This window comes from Heterocephalus glaber, unplaced genomic scaffold, assembly GCF_053883595.1.
Source record: "Heterocephalus glaber isolate CG9 unplaced genomic scaffold, H.glaber_assembly_v1.0 deba00001447, whole genome shotgun sequence".
NCBI classification, from domain to species: domain Eukaryota; kingdom Metazoa; phylum Chordata; class Mammalia; order Rodentia; family Bathyergidae; genus Heterocephalus; species Heterocephalus glaber.
Window position 1 is genome coordinate 383783 of NW_028258299.1, and position 26000 is coordinate 409782.

Here is a 26000-nt window from a genome sequence, read left to right on the forward strand (position 1 = left end):
TCAGCCACGGGGACATGAGACCAGCCCGGGACAGCAGGCAGGGTTAGGAGGTGGTGCTTTATTCCCATTCCTGGAGAACATTAGCTTGGTCACGCCCCCTACTTTTCAGGTGATTAAACAGACTTGCCCAGGGTCACTCCTGGGGACCTGGGTCAAAAGGGCAGGTCTGAGGCCAGCCACACACTGCAGGAGAGGCCCAGGAGGCCGCAACAGTAGCTGGACAGGCAGAGGCTGCACACAGGTGGGTCGTCTTGGTCCTCCACCCTGGCCTAAGGCTCTGCCCACCCACCAGAAGCCAGCATCCACATGGGGCTGGCAATGAGGGAGTGGCTAAGTAAACAGCTGAGTCCACATGGGCCAGGGAGCGAGGCTGCAGGTGCAGCTCAGGATATGCTGTCCATGAGTTTGTGGCGTGTGCACCGTATGGGGCCCTCAGGACAGCGGGGAGGAGATGAATATCCAATGGGCCCCAGCTGTAGACTGCCCAGGGTCCCCACCCCACCTAGCAGAGCCAAAAGCCTCCACCACTTCTGTCTGTGTAGTCCCCTGCTGTGTCCACAAAGTCTCTCCCAGAACCAGAACCCAGCAGGGAGCAGCCACTGTCCCCGCTCCCACCACCAAGGCACACACCTGGTGCTGGCAGCTGGAGCCCATTTGATTACAGCCCTTCCTCCCTCATTTGCATGGGCCCCTCCTTTGGGTCCAGCTGCAAGCTGACCCAGCAGCACCTGCACCATAGCCAGGGCATGGCCTGTGCCAGGGCCAGAGTGAGCACAGCCAGCCACAAGGTTTCTGTAGCTTCTGGGAGTTGGCACCCTGGCAGTGGAACAGCTACGGTAGGACCCTTGGCAGGTCCACACTGCTCGAGACAGCCTGGAAGGGTCACCTGTAGTCCTCCAACTGTGGACTTGAAGGATTGGGAGCCAGAAACCTCCCAGGTATTTGTGCCCAGGAAAAGCCCCACAGGCCTTGGCACCTCCTCATCCCTGAACACAGCTGAGCTCTTAGGGTCCTGGATGCCCACAGAATGCCGTCTACTCCAGGAAAGGGGCTGCCATGGGGCTTGGCACAGGCAGGAGCCACTCGGAGCCTTGTGGGGAGATCAGGACAAGAGTCTGACAAGTAGGGCACAGTGGCACCCACCAGCAGTCCCAGTATTTGAGAGGTTGAAGCAGAAGGGTCACAAGTTCAGAGACCAGCCTGGGAAAAAGTGAGACCCTGTCACAAAATAAAAAGGGCTGGGGATATATGTAGCTCAGTGCAAAGACCCTGGATTCAGTCCCTAGTATTCAAAAGCAAAAGTCCTACGTGCCTGAACCTTTAGGGCTCAGGATGCTGAGGACGTAGTCGGGGCCCCTGGGGGTTTGACAGGTGAGCAAGGCACTGGTTTTGCTAAACAAATCCTCTGCCTCTTCCTGTGGACTCACTACATATCTGGGGCTCCTGCTCGGCGTACTTTCTTGCTCTCCGTGCTGGAAGTTGCCACCTGCCATGCCAGGGCTGGCGGTCCTGGGCCTCAGCCTAATGGCTCTCCTGGGCCTTGGAACAGGGGCCCTGTTGTGCCTGTCGAGGCAATTCAGGATGCAAGGGGACTACGTACTGGGAGGGCTCTTCCCCCTGGGCTTGGCTGAGGAGACTCAACTGCACCACAGGACACAGCCCGACAGCAGCACGTGCTCCAGGTACGGAGGTGGGCAGCCGGGGCAGGAGAGGTGGGTGGGCTGGGTGCTCCCGAGCCTGGGATGAAATAGCAGCCCCCATGGCCCTGTGTGGCCTCAGGCTCTCGACTGTTGGCCTGTTCTTGGTGATGGCTTTGAAGATGGCCGTGGAGGAAATCAACAACAGTTCCACCCTGCTGCCTGGGCTGCAGCTGGGCTATGACCTCTTTGACACGTGCTCGGAGCCTGTGGTCACCATGAAGCCCAGTCTCATGTTCCTGGCCAAGGTGGACAGCCGCAACATTGCCGCCTACTGCAACTACACACAGTACCAGCCCCGAGTGCTGGCTGTCATTGGCCCCCACTCCTCGGAGCTCGCCCTCATCACGGGCAAGTTCTTTGGCTTCTTCCTCATGCCACAGGTGGGCCCACCATTCCTTGTGTCCCCCTGCCAGCCCTGCCTGCATGAGCCCCCCATCAGGAGGTGCCTCTGGGCCGCTGCAGGTCAGCTACGGCGCCAGCATGGACAGGCTGAGCAACCGGGAGACGTTTCCTTCCTTCTTCCGCACGGTGCCCAGCGACCGCGTCCAGCTGGAAGCCATGGTGACACTGCTGCAGTACTTTGGCTGGAACTGGGTGGCAGCCCTGGGTAGCGATGATGAGTACGGGAGAGAGGGTCTGAGCACCTTCTCAAACCTGGCCCATGCCCGGAACATCTGCGTTGCACACGAGAGCCTTGTGCTGCTGCCCCAAGCCGACAGCCTGCGGCTGGGCAAGGTGCAGGACGTGCTGCAGCAGGTGAACCAGAGCCAGGTGCAGGTGGTGGTGGTGTTCGCCTCGGCTCGTGCCGTCCACTCCCTGTTCCAGTACAGCATCAGCCACAGCCTCACGCCCAAGGTGTGGGTGGGCAGTGAGGCCTGGCTGACCTCAGATCTGGTCATGACGCTGCCTGGCATCCATCAGGTGGGCACCATTCTTGGGTTTGTGCAGAGAGGCGCCCTGCTGCCTGAGTTCTTCCACTACGTGAAGACCCACCTGGCCTTGGCCGCTGACCCAGCCTTCTGTGCCTCACTGGCTGCTGAGCGGGACCTGGAGGAGGACGTGGTGGGACCACGCTGCCCACAGTGTGATCAAATCACGTTGCAGAACCTGTCAGCAGGGCTGGTGCAGAACCTGTCAGCGGGCCAGCTGCACCACCAGATCTTTGCCACCTACGCAGCCGTGTACACTGTGGCCCAGGCCCTCCACCACACCCTGCAGTGCAGCCCCTGCAGCTGCCCCACACAGGAGCCCGTGAGGCCCTGGCAGGTGAGCATGGGGTGGGGGCTGCAGATCATGGTGCCCAGGCTGGTCTTGGTGGTCGGTTGGTTAGGGCAGTCTCGTCCCCACCCCACCCCCAGCTCCTGGATAGCATGTACAACATGAGCTTCAGCATTCGAGGCCTGGAGCTGCAGTTCGATGACACTGGAAACGTGGATATGGAATATGACCTGAAAATGTGGGTGTGGCAGAGCCTGACACCCAAGTTGCACACCGTGGGGACCTTCAATGGCAGCCTCCAGCTGCAGCTCACACATATGCGCTGGCACACACCAACCAACCAGGTAAGCACAGGGCACGTGGTCCCAGCCACAGAGAAGCCCCAGGGCCAGCCACGACCCAGGGGCTTGGAATGTCTCTGGGCTGGGGACCCAGCCCTATGAGCCCAGCATGAGGTCCCCTGCCAGGCTCCAGTATCTCAGTGCTCCCAGGAGTGCCGTGAGGGCCAGGTGCGCCGGGTGAAGGGCTTCCATTCCTGCTGCTACGACTGTGTGGACTGCAAAGCAGGCAGCTACCGGCAGAACCCAGGTGAGTCATCTACTCAGCCAGTCTACAGTTTGGGATCAGAGACCCCCATTGCTGGCTGTGAGGCTGATGGGGAGGCCAGAAACCAAGGTGGGGTGCAGGGCTCCCCAGTGTACCCTGCACCAGCCCACAGAGCCCCTTCTCTCCTTCTCTCCTGCCTCCTGCAGATGACCTCACCTGTACCCAATGTGACCAGGACCAGTGGTCCCCAGAGCGGAGCACTCGCTGCTTTCCCCGCAGGCCTAGGTTCCTGGAATGGGGAGATCCAGCCGTCCTGCTGCTGCTCTTGCTGCTGGGCCTGGTGCTGGGCCTGGTGCTGGCAGCCCTGGGGCTGTTCATCCACCACAGGGACAGCCCACTGGTCCAGGCCTCAGGGGGGCCACTGGCCTGCTTTGGCCTGGCCTGCCTGGGCCTTGTCTGCCTCAGTGTCCTCCTGTTCCCTGGCTGGCCGGGGTCCACCAGCTGCCTGGCCCAGCAGCCTGTGGCCCACCTCCCTCTCACAGGCTGCCTGAGTACACTGTTCCTGCAGGCAGCCGAGACCTTTGTAGAGTCGGAACTGCCGCTTGCCTGGGGAGCCTGGCTGCGTGGGCGCCTGCAGGGGCCCTGGGCCTGGCTGCTGGTGCTGCTGCTGACCCTGGTAGAGGGGGCACTCTGTGGCTGGTCCCTCACAGTCTTCCCATCCCAGGTGGTGATGGACTGGAGGGTGCTGCCCAGGGAGGTGCTGGTGCACTGCCACATGCACTCCTGGGTGGGCCTGGGCCTGGTGCATGTCACCAATGCCACACTGGCCTTCCTCTGCTTCCTGGGCACCTTTCTGGTGCAGAGCCAGCCTGGCCACTACAACCACGCCCGTGGCCTCACCTTCGCCATGCTGGCCTACTTTGTCACCTGGGTCTCCTTCGTGCCCCTCCTGACCAACGTGCAGGTGTTGTACCAGCCTGCTGTGCAGATGGGTGCCATCCTCCTCTGTGCCCTGGGCATACTGGCCATCTTTCACCTGCCCAAGTGCTACCTGCTGCTGTGGTGGCCAGAGCTCAACACCCCCAAGTTCTTTCTAGGCCAGGGCGCTAGGGACACCACAGGTGGGGTTGGCAGCGCAGGCAGGGACAGGGCTCAGGGAGGCCCTGAGTGACCCCTGACCCCAGGACCTCAACCTGAGTGAACTCAGCCCCTGTAGGACCCCTCAACCCAACCACTAGACTAGTACCCTCCTATTATAGATTCTGGCCCCAAGGGCCGGGGATTTAGCTCAGTGGCATCTGCATTTGCCTCACAGGCGCAAGGTCCTGAGTTCGAGCCCCAGTACCGGAAAAAAAGCACAACAGATTCTGACTCCAAGCTGACCTTGACCTGTGACCCCAGGCCTGCAGTGTGTGAGAGGGGCCCTCGGGGCCTGTTCCACTGCCCCAAAGGGGCTCCCAGAAGTTCCTTGGGGCCCAGAACCATTTCCTCAGCTCAGGAAAGCCCTGGGGAGACAAAGGCAGGCCAAATTGCCCACCACTCGCCTTGCTGTGCCTGGGGTAGGCCCAGAGCAGGCAGCAGGGCAGGAGCCCACCCAGGAGGGGAGGGGCGGCACCCGGCCTGGTTCAGGGTAAGCCCGGGTGGGAGGGGGTTGCCCTGCCTGCCACCAGTACTTCGGACAGAGCACGGGCGGAGGTGGGCGTCAGCACCATGGCCAGCACCCACCACCGGGACCCCTGGAACCAGGACCAAGGACAGAAAACGGCTGGCTAGCACTGGGGACAGAGCCTGGAGGCAGCGCACACTCAGGATGGTGCTGGTCAGACCGGGTCAGCGCTGGAGCAGCCCCCACACCCAAGTCCCGAGCACCCCACAGAGAGTAGGGACATGGGCCAAACACCAGCCTCATAAAATTAAATGCTTTTTAGTGTTTAAAATAGCATTTACACAGGAGCAGCTCTACTGAACCACCCAGATGCTCGGACTTTTGACACGGAATCTACAGCGCAGATGTTCGGAGGCCAGGCGAGCCAAGACGGCAGGGCGGGAGGGTGGGCCCCGACAGTGAGGCCAGGCCAGGCTGGCTGCCGTCTTGCCCAGAGCCCTCGGCCTGCAGGGAGACACTGCAGGGTGCAGGGCCCTCCCAGCTCCCTGCCCTCCACACTTTGTCATGGCCTGCACTCCCCACACTTGCTCTGAGTCCCAGAGCGGGGCGGGAACATGCACACTGCCCCAGCTGGGTGGGGAGGGGACAACTAGCTAGCCACCACCCTCATGGTAGGCAGGGCAGCAATAAATAAATAAGTTAGATCCCACTCTGAGTGACCAGAGGGGCCTGGGTGACACGGGCAGGGCCAATGTGCTGGGTGAGGAGGGGCTTCAGGCCAGCTCAGGTGAGGCCTCTGCATGGCTCCAGGAGAGTGAGGGGCAACGCCGAGCCCATACAGGTCGCCTCTAAAGGAGGGGTCAGGTGCCCTGGAGCCCCATGCTGGAAGGAAGGTCAGACCTGCCTGAGGAAATGATTTCCCCCAAGGATCAGCAGGGACACAGCTGCTCACTGCCCAGGGACCCGGCGGGAGGTGGCTGTCCTCAGCCCCTGGCCTCCAGCCTCTGCCCACTGCCAGCCGGGCCCAGAGCCCCAGGCTGGCCTGTCACTAGCCGGCCACCACTAAGGCAACCCCAGCAGCTCCCAGTGCAGCAGGATGGGAGCCCCGCCTTGGACGGGGCTGAAGGCACTGCCCACCAGTTACATGATGTCCACAAAGAACTCGCAGGGGTTTCCCATGGCCTTCTGGAAGGACTGGCGGCTGCCAGTCAGCTCTGGGGGTATAGCAGCCAGCTCCCGGACAGGAGGTCCCCCCGGGGGCCCACCCACCACTGTGTAGGCCTTTGTCAGGGGGTGCAGTGGGGGGAGCCCTGGAGCAACAGCCGAGGCCTGGCTACGCGGGCTGCTGCCCTGGCTGAGCTGGCTTACAGGGCGCTCCCACCAGCCGGCGCTGCCCACCCCGCTGGGCGCCGCAGGGTCCGACTCACTGCCGCTGCCCCCAGCTCCAGCCGCCCGGTGCTCCTTCTCCCGGCCTGGGGCCCGGCGGCTGCTCCGGGTGGACCCACTGCTTTTGCTCCCTGGAAATGAGAACGGAGGGTGGGTGAGCCAAGCCTGGCCAACCCCAGGGCCACCACTGCCCCAGGCAGTTGGCAGGAAGGGACCAAGCAGGGGGAGCAGCCATGCAAACACAAGGGTGGGTCTGGGCCCAGCCCATGAAGCAGGAGCTGCCCAGGGGAAGGGGATGGGGTGGCAGCAGCAGAAGGGACACAGGCCAGCTCAGAGCCCACACTTCACCCCAGTGCTTTAACTGAGGGCTGTTCTCCCAGCTGAGAAACTGAGGCCCCAGCAAAGCCCCTGAGGGCCCAGCACTCCTGCTGGCCATCTTGGACTCCCACCCAGAGAACCATTGTCCACCCACCCTGGGGCCCTGGTCAGCTAACCGCTCGGCCCCTGTCCTGGGCTCCAGGAAGGAGTGGAAACCTGAGGACAGAGGCTGGCTAGGGACATGCCAAGAGGGACGCCGGGTGGGACCCTGGCTTACCGGCCCCGAGGGTCCACTCCGCTAGTCCTTCAGTCTAAGGCTTGCTCAGCACAAAGCAAGGGATAGCACAAGTTACACACCGGGCCTGCCACCAGCTGGGCCTGGCAGCGGCCGGGTCGGGTTTGGGTGGGAGCAAGTGCCTGTGCAGGGTCTGAAGACCAACAGGTTCCCTGGGCACAGCCACCCCTGCCCTCACCTCTCCTGTCCCCTGGGCCAGCTGGCTGCACCTCTCCCCAGACCCTGCACACACAGCCACGGTCTTCATGTTGCCCCTCGGCCTCAGCTCGGCTCCAAGGTCTTCCCAGCTCTCCACAATTCCTTGTGGGCTGCAGGGCCCCGGGGATGGAGTCCACCCTCCTGTCCTAGGCCTGGAAAGTGATCCTGACCAATGCTCTTGATCATCACCCCTCTGGCCACACGGCCCCACCACACCATCCTTGAGCTCTGGCCTCTGCCAAACCTGGACCACCAGCCACCCCAGGCACAACGGCAAAGCCCCAGGTTTCTTGAATTCCTCCCCAGACCCCAGAGGAGTCCCCAGGTCCTAAGCACACAGCAGGGATTCAGGGCAGCAGCCGGAGAGCAGGGTGGGCGGTGGGCAACAGGGTCACTTGGCAGGCTCTCACCTTCACTCTGCTGGCTCCCAGCGCTGCCACTGCCATAGCTGAAGCTGGGGTCCTGGTAGGCAGGCGGGAAGCAGGGTGGGGGCCCAGGGTACTGGTAGGGGTAGCCCTGGCCTAGGGGCCAGGCTGTGGCTGGGTGGGGCAGTGGGGCCAGGGTGTCCTGATCCGAGGCTCCGCTGGAGCCACTGTGGAGATTCAGGGCTGCGAGATCTGGCAAGGGGAAGCAGGGGAGGAGTGTGTGGATCCTGAGTCCCCTCACCCCCACTCATCACTCCTCCCAGGCCTCACCCCCACTCACCACTGCACAGGTCCCCGAACACATAGTAGCACTGCTCGGAGAAGGTGATCTTGTTCACCGTGTGCCGCAGGAAGCCGCGCCTCAGCATGCTGCCGGCATACTTCCTGGCTTCGCGCCGCTCCCGGAAGCCCTCTACGTGCGTGTACAGCCAGTCCACCACATCCGCCCCTGGCCACACAGCCAGTCAGCCTGGAGCTTGGCCGGCTGCTTCCCTACACCGCCCCATCCCCTGCCACCTGGCAGAGGCCGAGCAGGACTCACCGATAACAGCATTGGCAATGGTAATCTTGAGCCACATGCGGTCACGGATCTCCAGTCCCGAGTCTGGCAGCTGCATGACCCGGGCAATGGCGCTCATGTCGCTCTTCACTGTCAGAGGTGCTTCTTCCAGCTCTGCAAAGCACAGCCTCTCAGCTCAGGTGCAGCCGGCTCCAGGCAGAGCCTGGGATCCCAGGAGGGGCTGCAGGGTGGACCCCCAGGTTCGAGGAGCAGGCCTCCATCTCACCCCACAGATGCCCCTTCACAGGATCGCAGACCAGAGCAAGCAACCCACAGACCGGAGCCAGGACACCAGCTGGGCCCCTGCCCCCAAGTCTCCTCCCCTCAAGCGTGGGCATTAGTTGTGTTAGCAGCAGGAAAGCAGAGTGGGGCACACACCCCTTCCACCCCCGCCTGGCAGGCCCAGGGCGCTCCGTGGTCCACATCAGCAGGCCCGGCTGCATGAGGGGCACAAGTGTGTCTGTGGGTACTGGGGACAGGCTCAACGCCTGTCCTAGGCCAGTGATGGCCTAAGAGCCCAGCCTAAGGCTGGGCCAACCCACGCCCTCAAGCCTCGGTTTCCCTCCAGGGGTCTCGTGAGCTGCCACTTACGTGGAGCGCCAGGCACTGAGCTGGTTAGTGAGGAGGAGCTGGAGCGCGTGACGGCGCTGGAGCAGGGGCTCGTACCGTAGCGGGGCAGGGCGCCGGTCAGCGCTGCCGTGTGGGACAGCCAGGCGGCTGGGTCGATGGGCCGCACAGGGTCAGCTGGACGGCAGCAGTGACAGATGGACAGGAGGATGGGGGCGGAGGGAGCACAGGGCACAGAGGAGACAGGCCTTCAGGCTGGGCCCTGGCACCCCCCAGCCCCCCAGCCGCAGGTCACTCACCCCTCGGGATAGTGAAGTAGCTCCGGGGGGTTGGGTCCCAGCACTTGGCCACTGTGAGGCTGATGGGCCTGCGACAGGCGCCACACAGGTGAGCGCCGTGCAGCCTGCCCTGCCCTGTGCCCCAACCCCTCCTCACTGTGGGGGACGTGGCCCTGCCCTGCCCCATGGCCTCACCCTGTTTGGGACACGATCTCCCGGAGCACCCGCACAGCGTCGTCGTTGCTCATGTTCTCAAAGTTCACATCGTTCACCTGTGGCGGGGCACAGGGTCAGGGCCGGTGGCAGCGGGTGCATCTGGTGCCCAGCCCCACAGCCCGCACCTGCAGCAGCATGTCGCCCGGCTCGATGCGGCCGTCGGCGGCCACTGCCCCGCCCTTCATGATGGAACCGATGTAGATGCCACCGTCACCCCGGTCATTGCTCTGGCCCACGATGCTGATGCCCAGGAAGTGGTGCCTCTCTGCAGGAACAGCCATGAGCAGGCCCCGCCCCCGCCCCGCCCCCGCCCCCGCCCCGCCGGGCCCGCCTCCAAGGCCTCACCCATGTTGAGTGTGACGGTGATGATGTTCAGCGACATTGTGGAGTCAGTGATGCTGCTGAAGGAGGAGGCCTGCAGAGGGGCCCAGTGAGACACTGCCGCTGCTCACGTGCCCCACCGCCTGCACAGGCCCCGCTGCCTACCCGGTCTGTCTGCCGCAGGCGCTGCTTCCTGCGCCGGCGCTTGTGCTTCCGGATAAGCCGAGAGGAGGTGCTCTGCTCTGTGGAACTGCTCAGCCTGGGGCGGGGACGGGGCGGGGGCGGACGGGGCGGGGCATAGGTCAGGGTCCAGGCTTCGCCTCCTTACCCGCAGGCTGGCCGCGCACGGGGCCCGGGCCCTGCCGCACCGGCTCGTGCTGTCGTCCTCTGAGTCCACGAAGCTGCTGGACTCCAGTTCGCTGCTCAGCACAGCAGATGCACTGTCCGAGGGCAGCCCCAGGTCCCGCCGCCGGTCGCCCCTTGGGTGCCCATTGGTGCGCGTGGCTGTGGGCCAGCAGTTGGGCGCTGACATGGGGCCTGTGCAGCCTCTGGCGCCTGCCGGTCCAGCGGCTAGCAGGAGCACCGGGGCCGAGCCCTCCAACCCGGGACCTCAGGGCACGGGCAGGGACATGGGGCCCACCACGGGGTGCCCAGGGAGGCCGACGAGCCACAGTACCCTCCTCACGGTTCCGGCGCCGGGCTCGCTCCCGCCGGCGACTGACCACGGACTCTGAGCCGGTCTCGTGGTCCATCCCATCGCGGCTGCCGGCCACATTTGGGCTGTGCAGATGAAGAGGGCACGGGGAGGCTGGGCGGCCAGCACCTCAGAAGACGCCAGCCCGTGCCCCCAGAGGGACCTCGAGGGGACCCGGAAGCTCAGCCCACAGCCTTACTGGAAGGAAGGCGGCCGGGAGTCCCCGATGCCACCTGTCCGCTCGAGGGCCGGGGGCAGGTCAGTGTGGCTGTCGGTGCCCTGGGACCCGGCGTCTGAGTGAGCACCCTCGGCCAGGACCAGCTGTGGAAGGAGAGTGAGGGCTCGGACAGCCAGCCTGCCGGGGCCCTGTCCCACCCTTGTCCGACCTGCCAGAGCCCAGTGCCACCCCCACCCCCTCTCTGGGAAGGGCCCATGCCATGGCAGATGCCAGGGCCCAGATCAACATGTCGGGTGCCCACAGGACTCACCCAGGAGACCACTCGGCCATTGAAGCAGGGCAGCTTGGCGTTGTCATCAAAGATCTCTTCCTTCACCACCCTGTGGACGGGTGGGTGTGAGGCCCAGCACAGGACCTGGGCACCAGTGTAATCTCCCTCCAGCACCTTCTCTTCCTAGGCCCTTTCCACCCTGTGCTGGCCCTTCAGCACTTGGGACAGTGGCGGTGGACAGTTCATGCAGGGCCGGCCTGAGGCTCCCATCCACCTCCAGCCTGGGCAGGTAGGGGGACAGACAGAGGGAAGGGCGCCCGGGAATGAGGCCAGTGTTGCAGCACCCTCACTGGGCCTGTCCACACACGTGCACCCAGCTCCATCCCAAGCCAGTCTCCGACCTTGCACCCTCTCCTAGGGACCCGGCAGCTGCCCACTCAGCTCTCCCATGGCCAGGCAGCCTCCCTGTCTCAGATCCAGTACTCCCACTTGGTTCTTCTCCGCTCTTCATCCTAGGTCCACACCCATCCCCTCGGCCCCACTTTCCAGCCCTTTCCAGAACAACCCCCCTGCTTCCCGACAGCCTGCAGGTTTGCAGCTGCCTCCTGGAGGAGCATGTCTGATGCTCCTCACGCTGCTCCCAAGTCCCCACACCTGGTAGCCTGGCATTCTCCTATGTGCTCCCCACCTACCCACCTATGCCCTTGACTAGGCCCAACTCTCAGACAGCCATGGGCTCTGCCCCCTGACGACCAGGCCAGCTGGGGACAGAGCTGGCCACAATCCACACCTGGCCCTGTCTTCCTGCTGCCCCTGGGGCAAGGTCATAGAGGACCCAAGTAAGGTGCCAAGGATCAGGCAAAGGAACAAACTGGGAAGGAGGCCAGATGACCTCCTTTGATCAGGGTTCAAAGGGGCAAGGACAGCAACCAGCTCAGCTCAGGGCAAGTGGTAGGCGGGAGCTGGGACCCTGACGCCCCACCCACTGGCGCTCAGCCCTGTGAAGCATTGAGGGATTTTCCACACCTGGGACTTGTGCCAGACGAGAAACAGGAGCTGGGAGACTGCGTTGGGCCTGGACGAGCACCTGGCAGGAAGCAGCCTCACGGCCCGATGGGCCCAATGCCAGAAGCAGGGCCATCAGCCCCAGGACACCTTGGCTTGCCCTGTCCAGGGCAGCAGCAGGCAGTCTGAGTGCAGCAGGCACCCATCCCACCCAGGGAGTGAGGCCCCACTCCAGACACTCGCCAAGAGGCCCCAGGCCTAGGACCGAGCAGACAGCAGAGATGGGGCCAGCCTGGGAGGGAAGAAGTACCCCGGCCGGCCTTCTATAGCCCTGTCACTGCTCCAGGTGCCTCCCTGGGCCCTGTCCAATGAGGTGGACACCCCAATAGGCAGACAGTCACTTCTCAGGACCCCTCGCACCTGTGCCTTCACCCATGACCCACAGCCCTGCACAGCTAGGTTAGCTTCCCTGGAAGGCCACAACCCTCACACCAGGCCTAGGCTTCCTTGGGTAGGGAGTGGACCCTGCCGCAGCCAATGCACCACAGACTTTAGCGAGCTCTCCATCTCCAAGGTCTGCAGCAGTCACCCCCCAGGAACCCCTGCCTCCACCCCATCACAGCCCCAGTGGGCCAGCCAACAGCCTGCCCCCTGCCAGGCCCAGCTGCAGCCCTGTGTGGCTCAGCTTGGGAGACAGATGGGAGCCCAGCACCCACTGGCTCCCCACAGGCCCTGCCTCTCCCATCACCTAGGCTGGCCTTGAGCTCCACTGCCCATGCGGCCAGGGCCTCAAGATGACAGGGCTATGAAGGTCCCTGCACCTCCCAACACTACGAGGATGCTTTTCCCAGGGACCAAAGGCCTCGGTCTCCTGGCCCGGCCCAGCCAGCAGGACTCAGTGCTGCCCCCACCAGGTGTGGGGCCCTAGGTGCATAAGGAGGGCGAGCAGCCAGGACTGAGGGGGCAGCTGACAGACCCTCCTGGCCCAGCCAGCAGGGCACAGGTCCCAGAGCCCCCAGTGGAGGGCAGGTGTGGTCTCCAGGATGGGCAGGGCAGCCCACAGTTGCCAGCATGATCTCTCTGGAGCTCCAGAGTGTAGCCTCGGGGGTGGGAGGGGACAGGAGCCACCGCCCAGACTCCAGACAACCCTGGGGCTCCAGTATGCATGGGCTCTGGGGTGAAGGGACAGGCTCAGGAGCAGGCTCCATGGAGTCAGGGCGGCCAGCCAGCACCCCACCTCAGAATTCTTGGAGCATCCTGGCTAACCTTGAACTTGTGGCCCCTGGGCTCTGCCTCCCACCCACCCCTCAGGAAGGAATCCACTCCAAAACAGGGCCCTCAGAGTCTAGCAGGGCCTGGCCAAGAAAGGTCCTGGGCTACAGAGGCCAGAGTACTCAAGAGCCCCAGTACCCATCCCCTGTAACCCCATGAGTCGGGGTCCCAGCTGCACAAGCCTCGGTGTGTGCCGACCCTCAGCCCAAGGAACCCACTGCCCAGCTCCAGCCCCCAGTCACCATGCAGCAGGTAGTTGGGCTGCTCTGCATCCTTTCCCGACTTGGGGTATGCGCTGTACCCACCTGGGCCTCCCAGCTTGGGGAAGCGGAGGTCACAGAGACCATCAGAGCTCAGGGGCCACAGCCAGCCCCCCCCAGTGCCCCAGGCACATGGGGCTGAGAGAACATCTGTGCCCACTGGCAGGCAGCAGAGTCCAGGGCTCCCACTCCCAACCCGAGCCACCCATCCAGCCCTGGGCCTGGGTCCCCTGGCCATGGAGAAGAGTGGATGAGCCAGACACCAAGCCTGTAGGCCTGTGTCGGCAACATCTCCTGGCAGTGGGGACTGAAGGCCAACCTCACCCCACACTGACTATCACCAGACCCAACACCAGAGGCCCAGAGACTCTGCCCCAACCCCCAGGGGTCCAGGGTCAGAACAGCCGTCACCTACACATGAAAAGTGGGGGACAGAGCCAGGCACTGTGGTGCACACCTGAATCCAGCACTCTGGGAGGCTAAGGCAGAAAGATTGCAAATTCAAACCCAGCCTGGGCAACTTAGCAAAACTCTGTCTCAAAATAAAAATAAGAAATGAAATAAATAAATAAAAATAAAAATAAGAAAAGGGCTGGGGATGTAGCTCAGCGTGAAGGCCCTGGGTTCATCCCCAGTACTACAAAGAAAAGTGGGGAGCAGGAGGGAGGCCTTCATAAAGGCAGAGCAGGGCCCAGATAGCTGTTGTTAGGCAAGGCAGCAGAGGTATAGGGAACCCAGGGCTGGCCCACAGCAGTCTGGGAGTAGAAGCAGGACTCTAAGACTCACAAGGGCACACTGCTCAGCCTCCAGTCAGAGGCCACCCTGGGCCACTGTCCCCAATCAGCCAAGACCTGCCTTCCCTTCCCCAAGTGTCAAGCTACATTCATTTGGGATCCAGAGCAAGATCCCAGCTCAGTTTTCTTTTACACTAAAGTGTGAATGACTGATCAGCCCTTCTGCTAAGAACTTATTCTATTAAATAAAGGATTTATAGACTAGACAGACCTTGGAGTTTACAGGGAGAACTTAAGGGAAGGAAGAAGAAAACAGATGATGGAATCCTTTCCCAGCTCCTGAGGCCACCAGGCCATCAGCCAGAGGGCCAAGGAGGAAGCAAGGTGAGGCCTTGTCCTGTAGCTCATCTCAGCTGCCTTCCACCTCCTGGCTCTCCTGCATACCAGAGGTCCCCAAGTTCTCCTCAAGCCCTTTGCCGGCTCCCACACGACACAACACCATTCCCAAGCCTGCCCAGGCCCCCGAAGGCCATCTCCTGTGTCACAGCCCTGAGTGCCCACCCCCCTCAGCCAGGGTACTACAGCCCCCCAGATCTGCCTAGCAGCAGCTCTGCTGGAGCCCAGGGGCAGACAGCCCCTTACAGATGTCATGAGGAGAGGGCAGACAAGACACAGTCCAGAGTGTGGGCCAGGCAGCAACCTGGGGCTGACATGGTCCTTGGCACAGGCTCACCAATGCCAAGAGTCTGTGAAGAAGAGCACTTGTGACTGGTGATTCCTGTCAAAAAAATAAACTGAAATCCCAGGTGCTCTTCCATACACTTCCTGTGCAAGGCCAGGGACACAAGGCCCTTAGAAGTGAAGGGACCCCGTGAGGCCCGGCAGGAAGGCAGGCAGAGCAGACCCCAGAGCCATCCCTGGGGCGAACTCACCAGCAGGAGCACCCAGCTCTGAGGGGGACTGCCCGGGATATGCTCCTCTCTGCTCCTCCTTGGCCAGGGTCTGCCCACCTGACCTCAGGCCCCAAGCACAGAGTGGCCCAAGCTTGACTAGATGCGGGCTACCCATACCATGGAACTACAGAATCCAGGAAACAGGAGACCAACGTCAAAGCCCCAAGACAGGGCCACACGCAAGGACACCGCTTGCCTGAGGGCACTAGGCACACCTGCTCAGCATAATGCTGAGCTGGGGACTCGGGTTACTGGCCGCTGTGACCCAGGTCAGGCCTCTAGTGGATGGCGGGGCTCCTGCTCCCAGTTCCTCAGCACAAATGACAAGTTCCTTCTACCAGCCCTGAGGCTGCCCTGAGTCAGCAGGTGGCCAGGAGCCTCAGGGCAGGGGGTGGAGCGAAACTGCAGGATCCCTGTGACCCCCGACCTCTGCTCTGTCCTGGGAACCCTGGAGGAGGGCGCCGGAGGGAGTCTCTCTTGAGACTCCAGAAACTTCTGCTAGGCCCTCAGGCAGGCTGCTGTCCCTGTGCCGCTCCATGTCCAGTCCCCCTAGGGATCCGGTGGGTGCTGGTACCTGTCCACCCCGTGATACTCTCCTGACCCAGGCCGGCCTGAGCCCCAGAACTGCCACCTCCCAAGGGCAGGCCACGCTGGGACCGCGGGCTCGGGATGGCCTGGGGTTCGCCTGCCCCCTGGGCCACGCCTGCCCCCTGGGCCACCGCGGCCGGGCTTGCGAGTGGCAATCGGGGTCTTGGTCTAGGGCGGGCGACCCTGACAAGGCCGCCCGACCCACGCGGACCCACCCCAGGTGACAGGTGTTGCCTGCCCGCCCGCCGCGTGGCCACTGACCCGAAGTCCTGGTCCATGGACTTGAAGAAGAATTTGTAGGCGTGCACGGGCCGGTTGCTGAGCACGTTCTTGAAGTCCGCCAGCGTGACGCGCTCGGGGGCCACCGGCAGCTTGACCAGGTACGGCGTCTCCTCTTCGTCCATGTGGTAGATGATCTTGGTCTCCGCCATGGCGCGCGGCGAAGGCGCGGGGCCCGCGCGGTGTTCAGGGCCCGGCCCGCGGCTCGGACGCCGGGCGCGCTCCCCGCCTGCCGGCCCGCGCCCCGCCCGGCCTCGCCGAGGCCCCCCCGCACCCCTGGTTCCTGCCCGCGCCCCGACTGCTGCCTCGCGGCCCGCGGCCGCCCATTCGCCGCCAGCCCGGGACGGGCGCGAGGGACGCAGCACCGAGGGCCGCCGCCGCCCGCCGCCCCCTGGAGCCGTGCCGCTCAGGGACCGCCTGCCCCGCTTAGCGCGCGGCCGCCCGGGGGCGCCCGAGAGCGGTGACGTCACCAGCCGCCCGTGGCGGGGCTGCGCAGGCGCCGAGAGAGCGGCGGGGCGGGGCGAATGGTGGGTTGGGGGTGGAGCGAGCGGCGGGATGCGAGCTCCCCCCCCTTCCTGGACGGGCGCCACCAGCCCTGCCCCGCGCTAGGGCCCGGAGAAACCCGTAACCCCCGTGCCCGCCTAATATCAGCGCCGGTGGGCAGACGGCGCGTCCCCCGGTAGGCGGAGGGACCCTCGGGAACCTCTGCCAGACTTGCGGCGCGCGCCCCGTCAGAGGGAGGCCCCACCCGGGACATGCCGAGTCCCCAGATCCCGGAGATCCGCCGCGGCGCCCCGAGCGTGGCCAAGCAATCCAGGTCCTGCGCCCTCTCCCGAGCCGCCCGGGGCTCCTCCGGTGGGCTGCAGGGCTGCACCGTAGGAAACTAGGGCTACTGTGTCCGCCCCGACCCAGCGACACGTGGTCCCTCTGCACCCTGCACCAACCTCGAGCTCCTGCGCCCAGTGCTAACCCCACGGGGCCTCCAGGAAGCGCGGGCCAAATGCATGTGGTGCTCGCGTGGGTGGGGAGATCGCGTGGACGCGGGTGTTCGGGGTGCCGCCCCGGCCGCTGAAGCCGAAGGGATTTTATCGTTGTGGATTGAACCAGCCAGGGCCCCTCAGGCACTGAAGGGTCCAGTCACTTGCCCCGCTGGGCTGGAGGCTCTGTCTCCCTTCACGCTAGAAGGAAGCCTTGAGGCCACGAGAGGGCGCCCAATGCTGTTCAGAGTAGGGGAGGCGGATGCCTATGACACCCCCAGGAGACGTGGGAAGGCGCCTGGTTTCCCCTTGTCACCCAGGAATCTCCATTTGCGTGGTCCTGAACATCGCCAGTGCTGGCTCGGCCCAAGAAAAGTTGCTCCCACCGCCTGGAGGACCCAGAGGTTGGACAGAAGATCCTGAGTGCAGGACAGAAGATCCTGAGTGCAGGCCAGAGGCCACCCTGTGTCAGCTGAGGACAAGCAGCCTGCCCTGGCCCTCAGCTTGATGGGCACAGCAGCAGGGCTCTGCTACCCTGGGCACCCACTCTCCTTGAACCTGAAGCTGGGTCCTCTTCCCTCTGCCCTGTTTTCCCAAAGGCCAGGCAGGAAGGACATAGCCTTCGAGGGTCTGACCCGGGGACTCTGCTTGTGCCCAAGGAAGGGGAGGCCATTCCCTGCCCTGGGAGCCCCTCAGCCTATGCCAATGGCTGTTGGTCAGAACTGGTGACACTCAGTGCAGGATCTGGGCCCTGCTACCCTCCAGCTCCCTTCCCCCTGACACTCAGCCCAAACAAGGAGAGGGGCAGTGGCCAGAGGCTCCAGGCCAGTCATAGTGCTGATGCTGACATGGTCAGGCAGGGGCCCTGCCAGGAGTGACCCTGTCCAGGGACAGTGTGGCCAGTACTGGGGCCAGAGGCTACGGAGCTGGGATAAAAGTGCATCCTCAAGCACACCACACCTCCCAAGCCAATCTCCTGCCCACCTTGGATCGTTGGGGTCTCGGGTGACAGCCACCCTTTTCTGTCCCCTGTCCTGGGAGGGCACTGGAGGGCCAAGGTGGGGAAACAGCTCAGTGCCTGTCAGCAGCTCCCCTCTCCTCCACCACATTGGTGTGGGGAACATGCAGCCAGCTCCTGACCTACCCTGGCATGGAGCCAGCAGGGGCAGCACCAACCGTGCCAGCCAGCCCCTGCCCAAGTCTCCATCCAGATCAGCCCGGCACCTAGTGAAGCCTTCATGAGTGCCTCTGCTCTTCCATCCCATTTCAGCATCTGATCCTCAGATGACTGGGCTGTGTCCCCTCCCTGTCTTAATCTGGTCCCCCTCCTCGTTCAGAAGAGGAACTGGAACTCCTCTGCCAGGATGTACACAGGGAATCGGCTCCAGTGTTGCCCTCGAAGAACACCTGCTCCTGGGAGGACCCAGACCTTCCCAAAGGATGGAGCCAGGATGATGGACTTCACAGGACAGAGAGGGCACTGGAGGATTCCCAAGGCCCAGGCTCTGCCCCGAGGGGAGCGAGGGAGTGCAGAGGCACACCTGGGTCAAGTCTAAAAATCAGATGTGGCCTTTATTGTTTCACCAGTTCCCCCCGCAGGTGCGCTCATGGGGTGTCAGCGTGCCACCCACACCCGTTGTCATCCCCCACCCCTTCTCAGCCACAACAGAAGCCAAATGCAGCCCCTGCCCAAGACTCCCGCCCAGAGAGAGGTCTGAGTGTCAGAAGTCACTTTGAGCCCAGTGATGTCAAGGCGGCTCATGGAAAACAGCTGGAGAAGGGTTGGAAGCACAGGGCCATGGCAGCCCCTCGTGGCCCAAAGCAGTGGACTGCAGGAGTCCTCAGTCTCCCCATAGGAAGATGGCAGCTGGGTGGGGCTCTGAGTAACATGTGGGTGCCTGGTGCAGTCTGGAAAGGCCACGCAGGCTCCCCCAGAGGTGTGAGGTGCCAGCCCTGAGGCTGACCCCAGCTGCCCGAGTCTGCTGAGAGCTGATTGAGTCCCCTCTGGGGTGTCTTCCTCCCCAGCAGACAGGGACCAAGAGGGCCTGAGGGCTTGAAGGGCATCAGTGGGATCTGGGATGTGTTGTGGGGGTAGGGCCACCAGTTGGCAAGAGGGGTTGAAAGGTGGTAGCCAAGCTTCGGCAGAGTCCCCAGAAGCCTACAGTAGCTTCTTGAGAACAAAGGTGGTTCCCCAGCCACTCTGTGCCAGCCAGCCCGGGGCCAACTTCATCAGGAATGCGGGACCAGCCGCCAGGAGGAAGTCAGTGAGCCGACTGAGGGCCTGGGGACATCCACAGTCCTCGGGCAGAGCTGCTGGCCCAGCCAGGAGCCCAGCATCCCTCTATTTGCAGTACTCCTTCCTGAACTCTGGAAGTCAAAGGACCAGCTGGGGTCTACTCTGCCCAGCCACGTGGTGAGAAACAAAGCAGACACTCGGCAGGGCTTCCTGGGGACTTTGGAGCTGGATGGTAATGGCCTCCTATCCATGGGGCTGGCTAGGGCCCTGCATTCCGGGCACCTGGGAGGGGGCAGCCTGGGTCAGGCTGAAGGTGGGCAGCACTCACCTTTGTCCAGGTCGATGTTCTTGGCAGGCAGGGAGCTGTGGGCCAGTTCAACCCTCTCCTTCAGGATGTTGTTTTTGTAATCTGGTGCAGGGAGAGCAAGCTGAGGATCCCCGTCCCCCGCCCAGGCCCGCCCGGCCTGTGCCTGGGCGTCCCAACCCCTACCTAGCTGGAGATTCTCGCTCTTGTAGGAAGACTGGTCCCCTGTGGCCACTGCAAACTCGGCCAGGTTCAAGTCTTTGCTGGAGGAGGCGGAGGGTTAGGGGGCGGGGCGGCGGGTTAGAGGGCGGGGCGGCGGGTTAGAGGGCGGGGCGGGGCACTCACCCTTTGGCCTTCGCAGACTTCTGGTCCGCGTGGTCGTCGCCTGCGGAGGGTGAGGGTGTCAAGGGCTCCGGTGCCCGCGTCCGCGCCCGCCCGCCCGGGTAGCCGGCCTCACCCCCTTGGCGGCGCTGGCGGGCGGCCAGGACCACCGTGATTAGCAGCAAGATGAAGAGAAGCAGCGTGGCCAGCACGTAGCCCAGCTGCTGGAAGAAGTGCGCTCGGCCCTCGGGGACGATGACATTGACAACGCTGCGGCCTCGCGCCAGCGTGGGGTCTGCGGGCAGAGATAGCGTCAGCGCCGCACGCTTCCCGCTTCCCGCGCCACGGCCCGAGGGGAGGATACGCACCTGGGCTGGGGCCTGGAGGCGTGCGCGGGCGCGACGGGAGCGCGGCGGGCTCGGCCACGCGCAGGTGGAAGACGCGGCGCTCGTGCAGGCCGCAGTAGTGGTGGTGCAGGTGGCAGGAGTAGGTGCCCTCATCGGCCGGCTCCAGGGGGTCGATGCGCAGCGAAAAGTCCCCGCGCGCGAAGGCGTCGGCGCCCACGGCCACGCGGTCGCGCAGGAAGGGCGGCGCATAGGCGCGGCGCTCGCCGGATGCATACAGGTCCAGCAGGCGGTCTGCGCGGTCGTGCGGGACCCCAGGCGGCTGCCGGTCCCAGTGCACCACCTGCTGCGCCTCCTCCAGGTGCCGCTCGGTCCACACGGCCACGCGGTTCACGCAGGTCAGCAGGGCGGCCGTGCCTCGCGCCGCTGTCAGCACCTCCTTCTCATTGTCCCAGTGCGCGCGCGCGGCCCGGGCTGCAAGGGCGTCAGCGAGCGGGGGTCAGCGGGACGGGGGTCAGGGGGGCTGGGGTCAGCGGGGCAAGGCCAGTGCCGGGCGCACTCACGGTGGTCGGTGACCTCCAGGCGCACGGCCAGGCTCTCGTACAGGTGGCAGTAGTGGTGGTGCAGGTTGCAGGTGTACAGGCCCGCATCACTGTCTTCCACGGCTGCCCGCAAGGAGAGAACTAGGCGTGAGCCCCGCGCCCCCGTCCCAGCCACCCCCGGACTCCCCGGCGCTGCCTACCGCGGATGAGCAGGGAGAAGTTGCCGTCTTGGAAGGCAGAGGGCGACAGCACCAGGCGGCCGCGGTCCCTGGGCTCGTACACGCGCACCTCGCCAGCCGAGTACATGTCCACAAGCCGGCGTGCGGGGCCAGGACGGCCACCCAGGTCCCAGTGCACAACGCGCTGGCGGTCGTGCAGTCGGTCCTGCGTCCACACCATGCGCGGGCTCTGGCAGCGCAGTACCGCCTGGCTGCCCGCCTCCCCGGTCACGGCAGACTCGGACACCACTGAGCTGTCGCTGGTCGCAGGCCCCCAGGGCCCTGGTGGGGAAGAGGGGATTAGGGGGCAGCAGGGGACCCTAAGGGGTGGGGCTGGCCCCCAGCTGGGGGCGGTGGCCACTCACCTGAGAACAGATGGACAGTGGAGCCTGCAAGGAGAGGAGAGAGAGCCTGGGGAGGGGTCTTTGCACACAGCGACTGGTAACAAGGTCAGCCACTTGCTCCCTGGGCCCCTCCCACGGCCCTAGAGTGACACTGGAGAGGTCAGAGGAGGTGGGGTCCTGCAGCCTAGCCCCCGTGTTGCCTCCCTTGGCTTGGGGCAGTGCCTGTGCTCTCGGAGTGCAGAAGCCAGGGCCTGAGCAGCGGGCTGGGATGGGACCCCTTCCTTGCAGGTAATGCATGCATGTCATCACCAGGGGCCACATCTCAGGTGGACACCAAGTCCACCGGGGCTCCTCAGCCTGACCCTGGGGAAGGACCTGGGGTTGTCCACATCCTGGTTTTCAGGGGCTCCTGCATCTGCAGAGGGTGACAGCTCACGAGTCCCCAGGGTCCTCAGACCCTCTGACAGCTGAAAGTCCTGGCTGTGGAGACAGGAGCCCTCACAAAGGGCAGGGCGTGGAGCCCAGAGAGTGGACGTGGGAGTGAGCCCCCATCAGCTCCTCACAGGCCCAAGTTCCTGCGCAGAGAAGTGGCTGAGTGCCCGGAGTGTGGAGAGGAATGTGCGGGGTCAGCAGGCCGGGGGCCCTAAGTCCTCAGGCGCCCTCAGACCCACTCCGGTCCCCGCATCTGAGGGGCCTCCTGCTCCCACCCAGCCTGCCTGGGTCTGAGGTGAGACCCAGGCTGCCAGAGGGAAGAGCCCACAGCAGCTGCTGCCACCTCAGCCTCCCCACCATGGCTTTCCGGTCCAGTCCAGCATCCCCAAGGGCAGCGCTTTGGGGTCCGCCTGAAGGCCTCAAAACCTCCTGGTGAAGGCTGTCTGAGGCCTCCTGGCAGCCCCTGGCCTGGTGCCATGCCCCCGCATGGGAGTTCTGCCCAGAGCGACAGCTTGCCCCCGACCTCTGTGCCATCCCACTCACTCTGTAGAAGCACAAGTTCCCACAGCAGGACTCGGGACCACAGCTCCATGGCGTCTGCTGCTGGCCCCTCGCTTTGTCTGCTCTGACTCTAACTCTCCAGAAAAACAGACGAGCCCTCCCCCTCCGGCACCGCTGTGACATCAGAGTCCCGGCTCAGTCTGTGCCCGCCCACTCCTTGGCCTCCCTGTCCAGGGCTGGCTGGTGGGGAGGAGCAGCAGAGGCCCAGGCCAGGCCCACGGGTCAGCCCCTGGAGGGGCGCGAGGGCAGCCTGAGGGCGCGGAGCCTGGGGCCGTGGTGCATCCTTCCTGCCCTGCAGGGTTCCAGGCTGAGGGCCCACGCCCCCACTCTGGCATCCCCTATGTGAGCAGCTGCCAGAGCTGGGGTTGAGGGGTTCTCCCCTCTTAAAGGCACCCTGGTACCCAAGACCCCAGGAGCCCAGCTGCTTCCTGCCTGCTCACCCTGTTCCCTCCCTGTCAGATTGGGATGACCTTGCATGCCCTCCTCTGGGGGCCATGGGCTCACTTAGGATGAGATGAGCACTGCTGACCACAGACGGCCTCTAGGACCCAGCGCCACAGCAGGGACCCTAGGGTGAGGCCGGAGGGATGGGTGGCCGGGCCACCAGGGCACCCACCTGTCAGGGCCCACCTGGTATCCCTGAAACCAAATGGAGGTTACCATGCTCCTGGGAGACCCTAGGGAGGCAGCGAGGGGAGGCTCCTTCCCACAGAAGGCACAAATTTAAAAGCTCTTGGAAAACTTACAAAGTCACATAAACAAACTCGAAATAACAGACCAAGCACTGTGCACCAAACCCACTCCTGCTCCTTAGGCAAACCTCAAGACAAAGAGAAAAAGGGAAAATCGGAAAGGCCACAAAAACCACAGCCCAATCCCTGGGGGCCAGGGGTCGTGTCCTTGAACCCTACCATGTCCCCAGGTCCTCAGATAAGTCTCCCATCTCCACCCACTGCTGCATGGGGAGGGTACAGGAGACACAGGGAGGACCAGCCACAAGGACAGAGAAGCCCCGGGCCCGATGGACCTAGGCCTGGATGAGCCCCTTCCCAAACTGGAATCGGCCTGAGCTTGGCTCCAGCCCTGCTCCTCCCTGGGCCTTCATTCTGGAAAAACAGGCCCCGCCCGCATCCTCAAAACTGCTGGGCCCTGCCTGGCCACGCCTCCTGTTTTCCTAACTGGTTTCTATTAGTGGGCAGCCCCTCCTCCTCCGGGGACCTCTGCTGTCTCTCCATCCTCCCGTCCGCCACTGACCCTGTCGTCTCTCTTGTGTTCTCTGAGTGTCTCCAGAGGATGGAGGCAGAGACATCCAGGGCTGGCCCAGGGCCTTGGAGGGAACCTGGCCCCAGGTTGGGCAGAGAGGGCCTGAGCTAGCAGGAACTGGGGTGCCTGGCCCCAACCTGTTCACTCCAGGTGCTCCCTGATGTACTTGGCCTCTGCTTCAGACCCCACAGCCCAGGGCCAAGTCACAAGCCAGAGCCTGGCATGGTCATGCACGCCTGTAATCCCAGCACTCCAGAGGCTGAGGCAGGAGGATCACCTGCAGTTTGAGGCCAGCCTGGGCTACATAGTGAGACCCTGTCTCAAAACACAAAAAAATCAAACTCACTCCTCAGCCAGATCCAGACATCTGGGCTAATCCTGACCCTTTGGAGAACCCTCATCCCCACCATCCTGCCCTCTGGGCTTTTGGCCAGTGGAGCCCAGGCAGGCAGCAGGAAACACACAGGAGAGGAGAGGACCAGCGGGCGGTCGGCCGGGGGTGCCAAGCAGGCCACCTGCCCCTCCCACAGCCGAGGGCCTGGCCTGTCTACTCTCCCACGGACTGTGACCACGAAGCTCAGCTTCCGGCATTTTCATCCTCCAGGAAAGGGTTGGCCCGGGGTCCACCAAAGCACTGGCCCAGCCCCACCAGACCAGACCAGGGCCACCTCCTCCCTTCGGGGGGGTGGCAGGCGAGGCTCAAAGGCCGGGAGCCCAATGTTGGCACCCATTCCTGGTGACTCGGACATTCCAGGAAGCCCGGCTCATCAGGAAGAAAACCCACAGGAACAGAGACACAACCAGACAGCTACACACACACACACACACACACACACACACACACGCACGCACGCACGCACGCACGCACGCACGCACGCATTCTTTCTCACTCTGTCTCTCCCTCTGCTTCAGAGGGTCCCACAGATTCATTCAGGCCCAGACACTACACAGACAGGCAGAGCCTCACTCTCTGCTCATCCAAAACGACCCACACTGTGGGCTGGATGGTAGTGGCTTGCCTGCACACACAAGGCCCTGGGTTCCATCCCCAGCACTGCACAACAAGTAAATATGTGAAAAGGGCCGGGGATTTAGCTCAGTGGTTCCGCCGCCTGCCTCACAAATGCAAGGTCCCGAGTTCGATCCCCAGTACCAAAAAAAAAAAAAAGTGAAAAAACACAACAGAAAATAGCTTAAAAAAAAGAAATAAAAGCTGAACTGAAAGTGTAAATAAGGATTAAAATGATTAAATTGAATAATTGATAATTTGAAATAGGAAAAGGTCCAAAGGTGTAGGGGTGTCAGGAGGAGAATGGGAAAGGAAAGAAGGGAAAGGAAAAATGAGAAAAGGAAAAAATGGAAACACAGTCTGTGTAAATAGGGGAGGGTGGAGGGGGAGAAGGGCGCACAGGCAATGGGGAAAAAATAAGAACCAAGGTTCATCATGTACAGGCACAAGCACCTGATGATAAATGCAAATGTACTGTTCACCCGAAATGGACCAGTAAAAGAATTTAAGGAAAAGAAAGAAAAGCTGGACATAGTGGCACACACCTGTGATTCCAGACTACTGTGAGTTTGGGTTCAGCCTGGGCAACTCAGCGAGACCCTGTCTCAAAAAGTAAGAACAAGGGCCGGGGATTTAGCTCAGTGGTCTCACCGCCTGCTGCAAAAGTGCAAGGACCCGAGTTCAATCCCTAGTACCAAAAAAAAAAAAAAGTAAGAACAAGCCCAGAGGGGTGGTGCACCCCTCTAATCCTGGCATTCGGGAGGCTGAGGCAGGAGGATCACCGAGTTTGAGGCCAACTTAGGCTGTATAGTGAGTTCAAAGCCAGCCTGGAGAGCCGGGGATTTAGCTCAGTGGTTCTGCTGCCCGCCTCTCAAGCACAAGGACCCAAGTCCCATCTCCAGTACCAAAACAAACAAACAAACAAAAGCCAGCCTGGACTACATAGTGAGACCTTGTATCAAATGGATGACCGGATGGATGGATAGGTAGATGGATAGGTAGGGCTGGGGATATGGCTCAGTGTGAGGGCCCTGGGTTCAACCCCCAGTACCACAGAACAAAAGAAAGAAACCATGATGTTTTCTCAGCACTTATTGAGTGCATACCTGGAGGGTTCAATACTAAGTACGCTGTCTATTCTCTGCCTGCTGGTCTATTCGGTTTTGTTTTTGTTTTTGTTCAGTTCTGGTGATAAAACCCAGGGCCTCCTGCATACTAGGTAAGTGTTCTGCCACTGGGCAACTATCCAGCTGTATCTAATCTGTCACCAGTTTATCTTTTTGGGGGGGGGGGTACCGGGGATCAAACTCAGGACCTTGTGCTTGTGAAGCAGGCCTGGCACCACTGAGCTAAGTCCGTGGCCCATATCTATCTATTTTTGAGGCAGAGTCTTGCTAAGTCCAGACTGAAACTTGCCACCCTCCTGCCTCAGCCTCCTTAAGTGCTGAGATTACAGATGTGTGCCACTGTGCCCAGCTCCATGCTGATCTTTTTTGTTGTTGTTGTTACTGGGGATCAAACTGAGGACCTTTTGCTTGCAAGGCAGGTGGCGGCACCACTGAGCTAAATCCCGGGCCTTGTG

The 26000-nt window shown here is 62.9% G+C and overlaps 3 protein-coding genes across 17 annotated transcripts; 1 reads left to right on the plus strand and 2 right to left on the minus strand.

Annotated features, from left to right (window-relative positions):
* Window positions 1-38: 38 nt before the first annotated feature.
* Dvl1 (dishevelled segment polarity protein 1) lies at window positions 39-16286 on the minus strand. 6 transcript variants are annotated; one of them, XR_002389054.2, is made up of 16 exons: window positions 15850-16085; window positions 10816-10885; window positions 10527-10648; window positions 10310-10413; window positions 10002-10137; window positions 9799-9892; window positions 9658-9727; window positions 9438-9577; window positions 9292-9368; window positions 9118-9185; window positions 8843-8995; window positions 8234-8365; window positions 7973-8140; window positions 7678-7884; window positions 3681-6587; window positions 39-3528 (listed from the first exon to the last, which is right to left on the minus strand). XR_002389054.2 is itself a non-coding variant. In XM_004863863.4 (16 exons), exons 1-15 carry the CDS (start codon window positions 16017-16019, stop codon window positions 7081-7083), a joined length of 1722 nt encoding a protein of 573 aa, XP_004863920.1. In that variant the 5' UTR covers window positions 16020-16286; the 3' UTR covers window positions 39-6587; window positions 7052-7080. The 6 variants fall into 6 exon arrangements, 3 of the variants coding, with proteins under 3 accessions (XP_004863920.1, XP_004863919.1, XP_004863918.1); XR_002389053.2 differs by having other exon boundaries at window positions 39-3569; XM_004863863.4 differs by adding an exon at window positions 7052-7091 and having other exon boundaries at window positions 39-6587; window positions 15850-16286.
* On the plus strand, window positions 1492-4635 carry Tas1r3 (taste 1 receptor member 3). The gene is given in 6 exon segments (XM_087214355.1): window positions 1492-1742; window positions 1744-2080; window positions 2163-3051; window positions 3054-3262; window positions 3386-3506; window positions 3671-4635. Coding segments are annotated over 6 exon segments (2772 nt in total).
* A 143-nt stretch (window positions 16287-16429) lies between the features above and the next one.
* On the minus strand, window positions 16430-22677 carry Mxra8 (matrix remodeling associated 8). 10 transcript variants are annotated; one of them, XM_087214345.1, is made up of 10 exons: window positions 22129-22358; window positions 21175-21198; window positions 20792-21091; window positions 20613-20714; window positions 20074-20523; window positions 19842-20000; window positions 19730-19769; window positions 19571-19647; window positions 19409-19489; window positions 16430-17263 (listed from the first exon to the last, which is right to left on the minus strand). In XM_087214345.1, exons 1-10 carry the CDS (start codon window positions 22175-22177, stop codon window positions 17157-17159), a joined length of 1389 nt encoding a protein of 462 aa, XP_087070471.1. In that variant the 5' UTR covers window positions 22178-22358; the 3' UTR covers window positions 16430-17156. The 10 variants fall into 10 exon arrangements, with proteins under 10 accessions (XP_087070471.1, XP_087070469.1, XP_087070470.1 ...); XM_004863857.3 differs by lacking the exon at window positions 16430-17263 and adding an exon at window positions 18391-19211; XM_087214343.1 differs by having other exon boundaries at window positions 19730-20000.
* Window positions 22678-26000: the final 3323 nt, after the last annotated feature.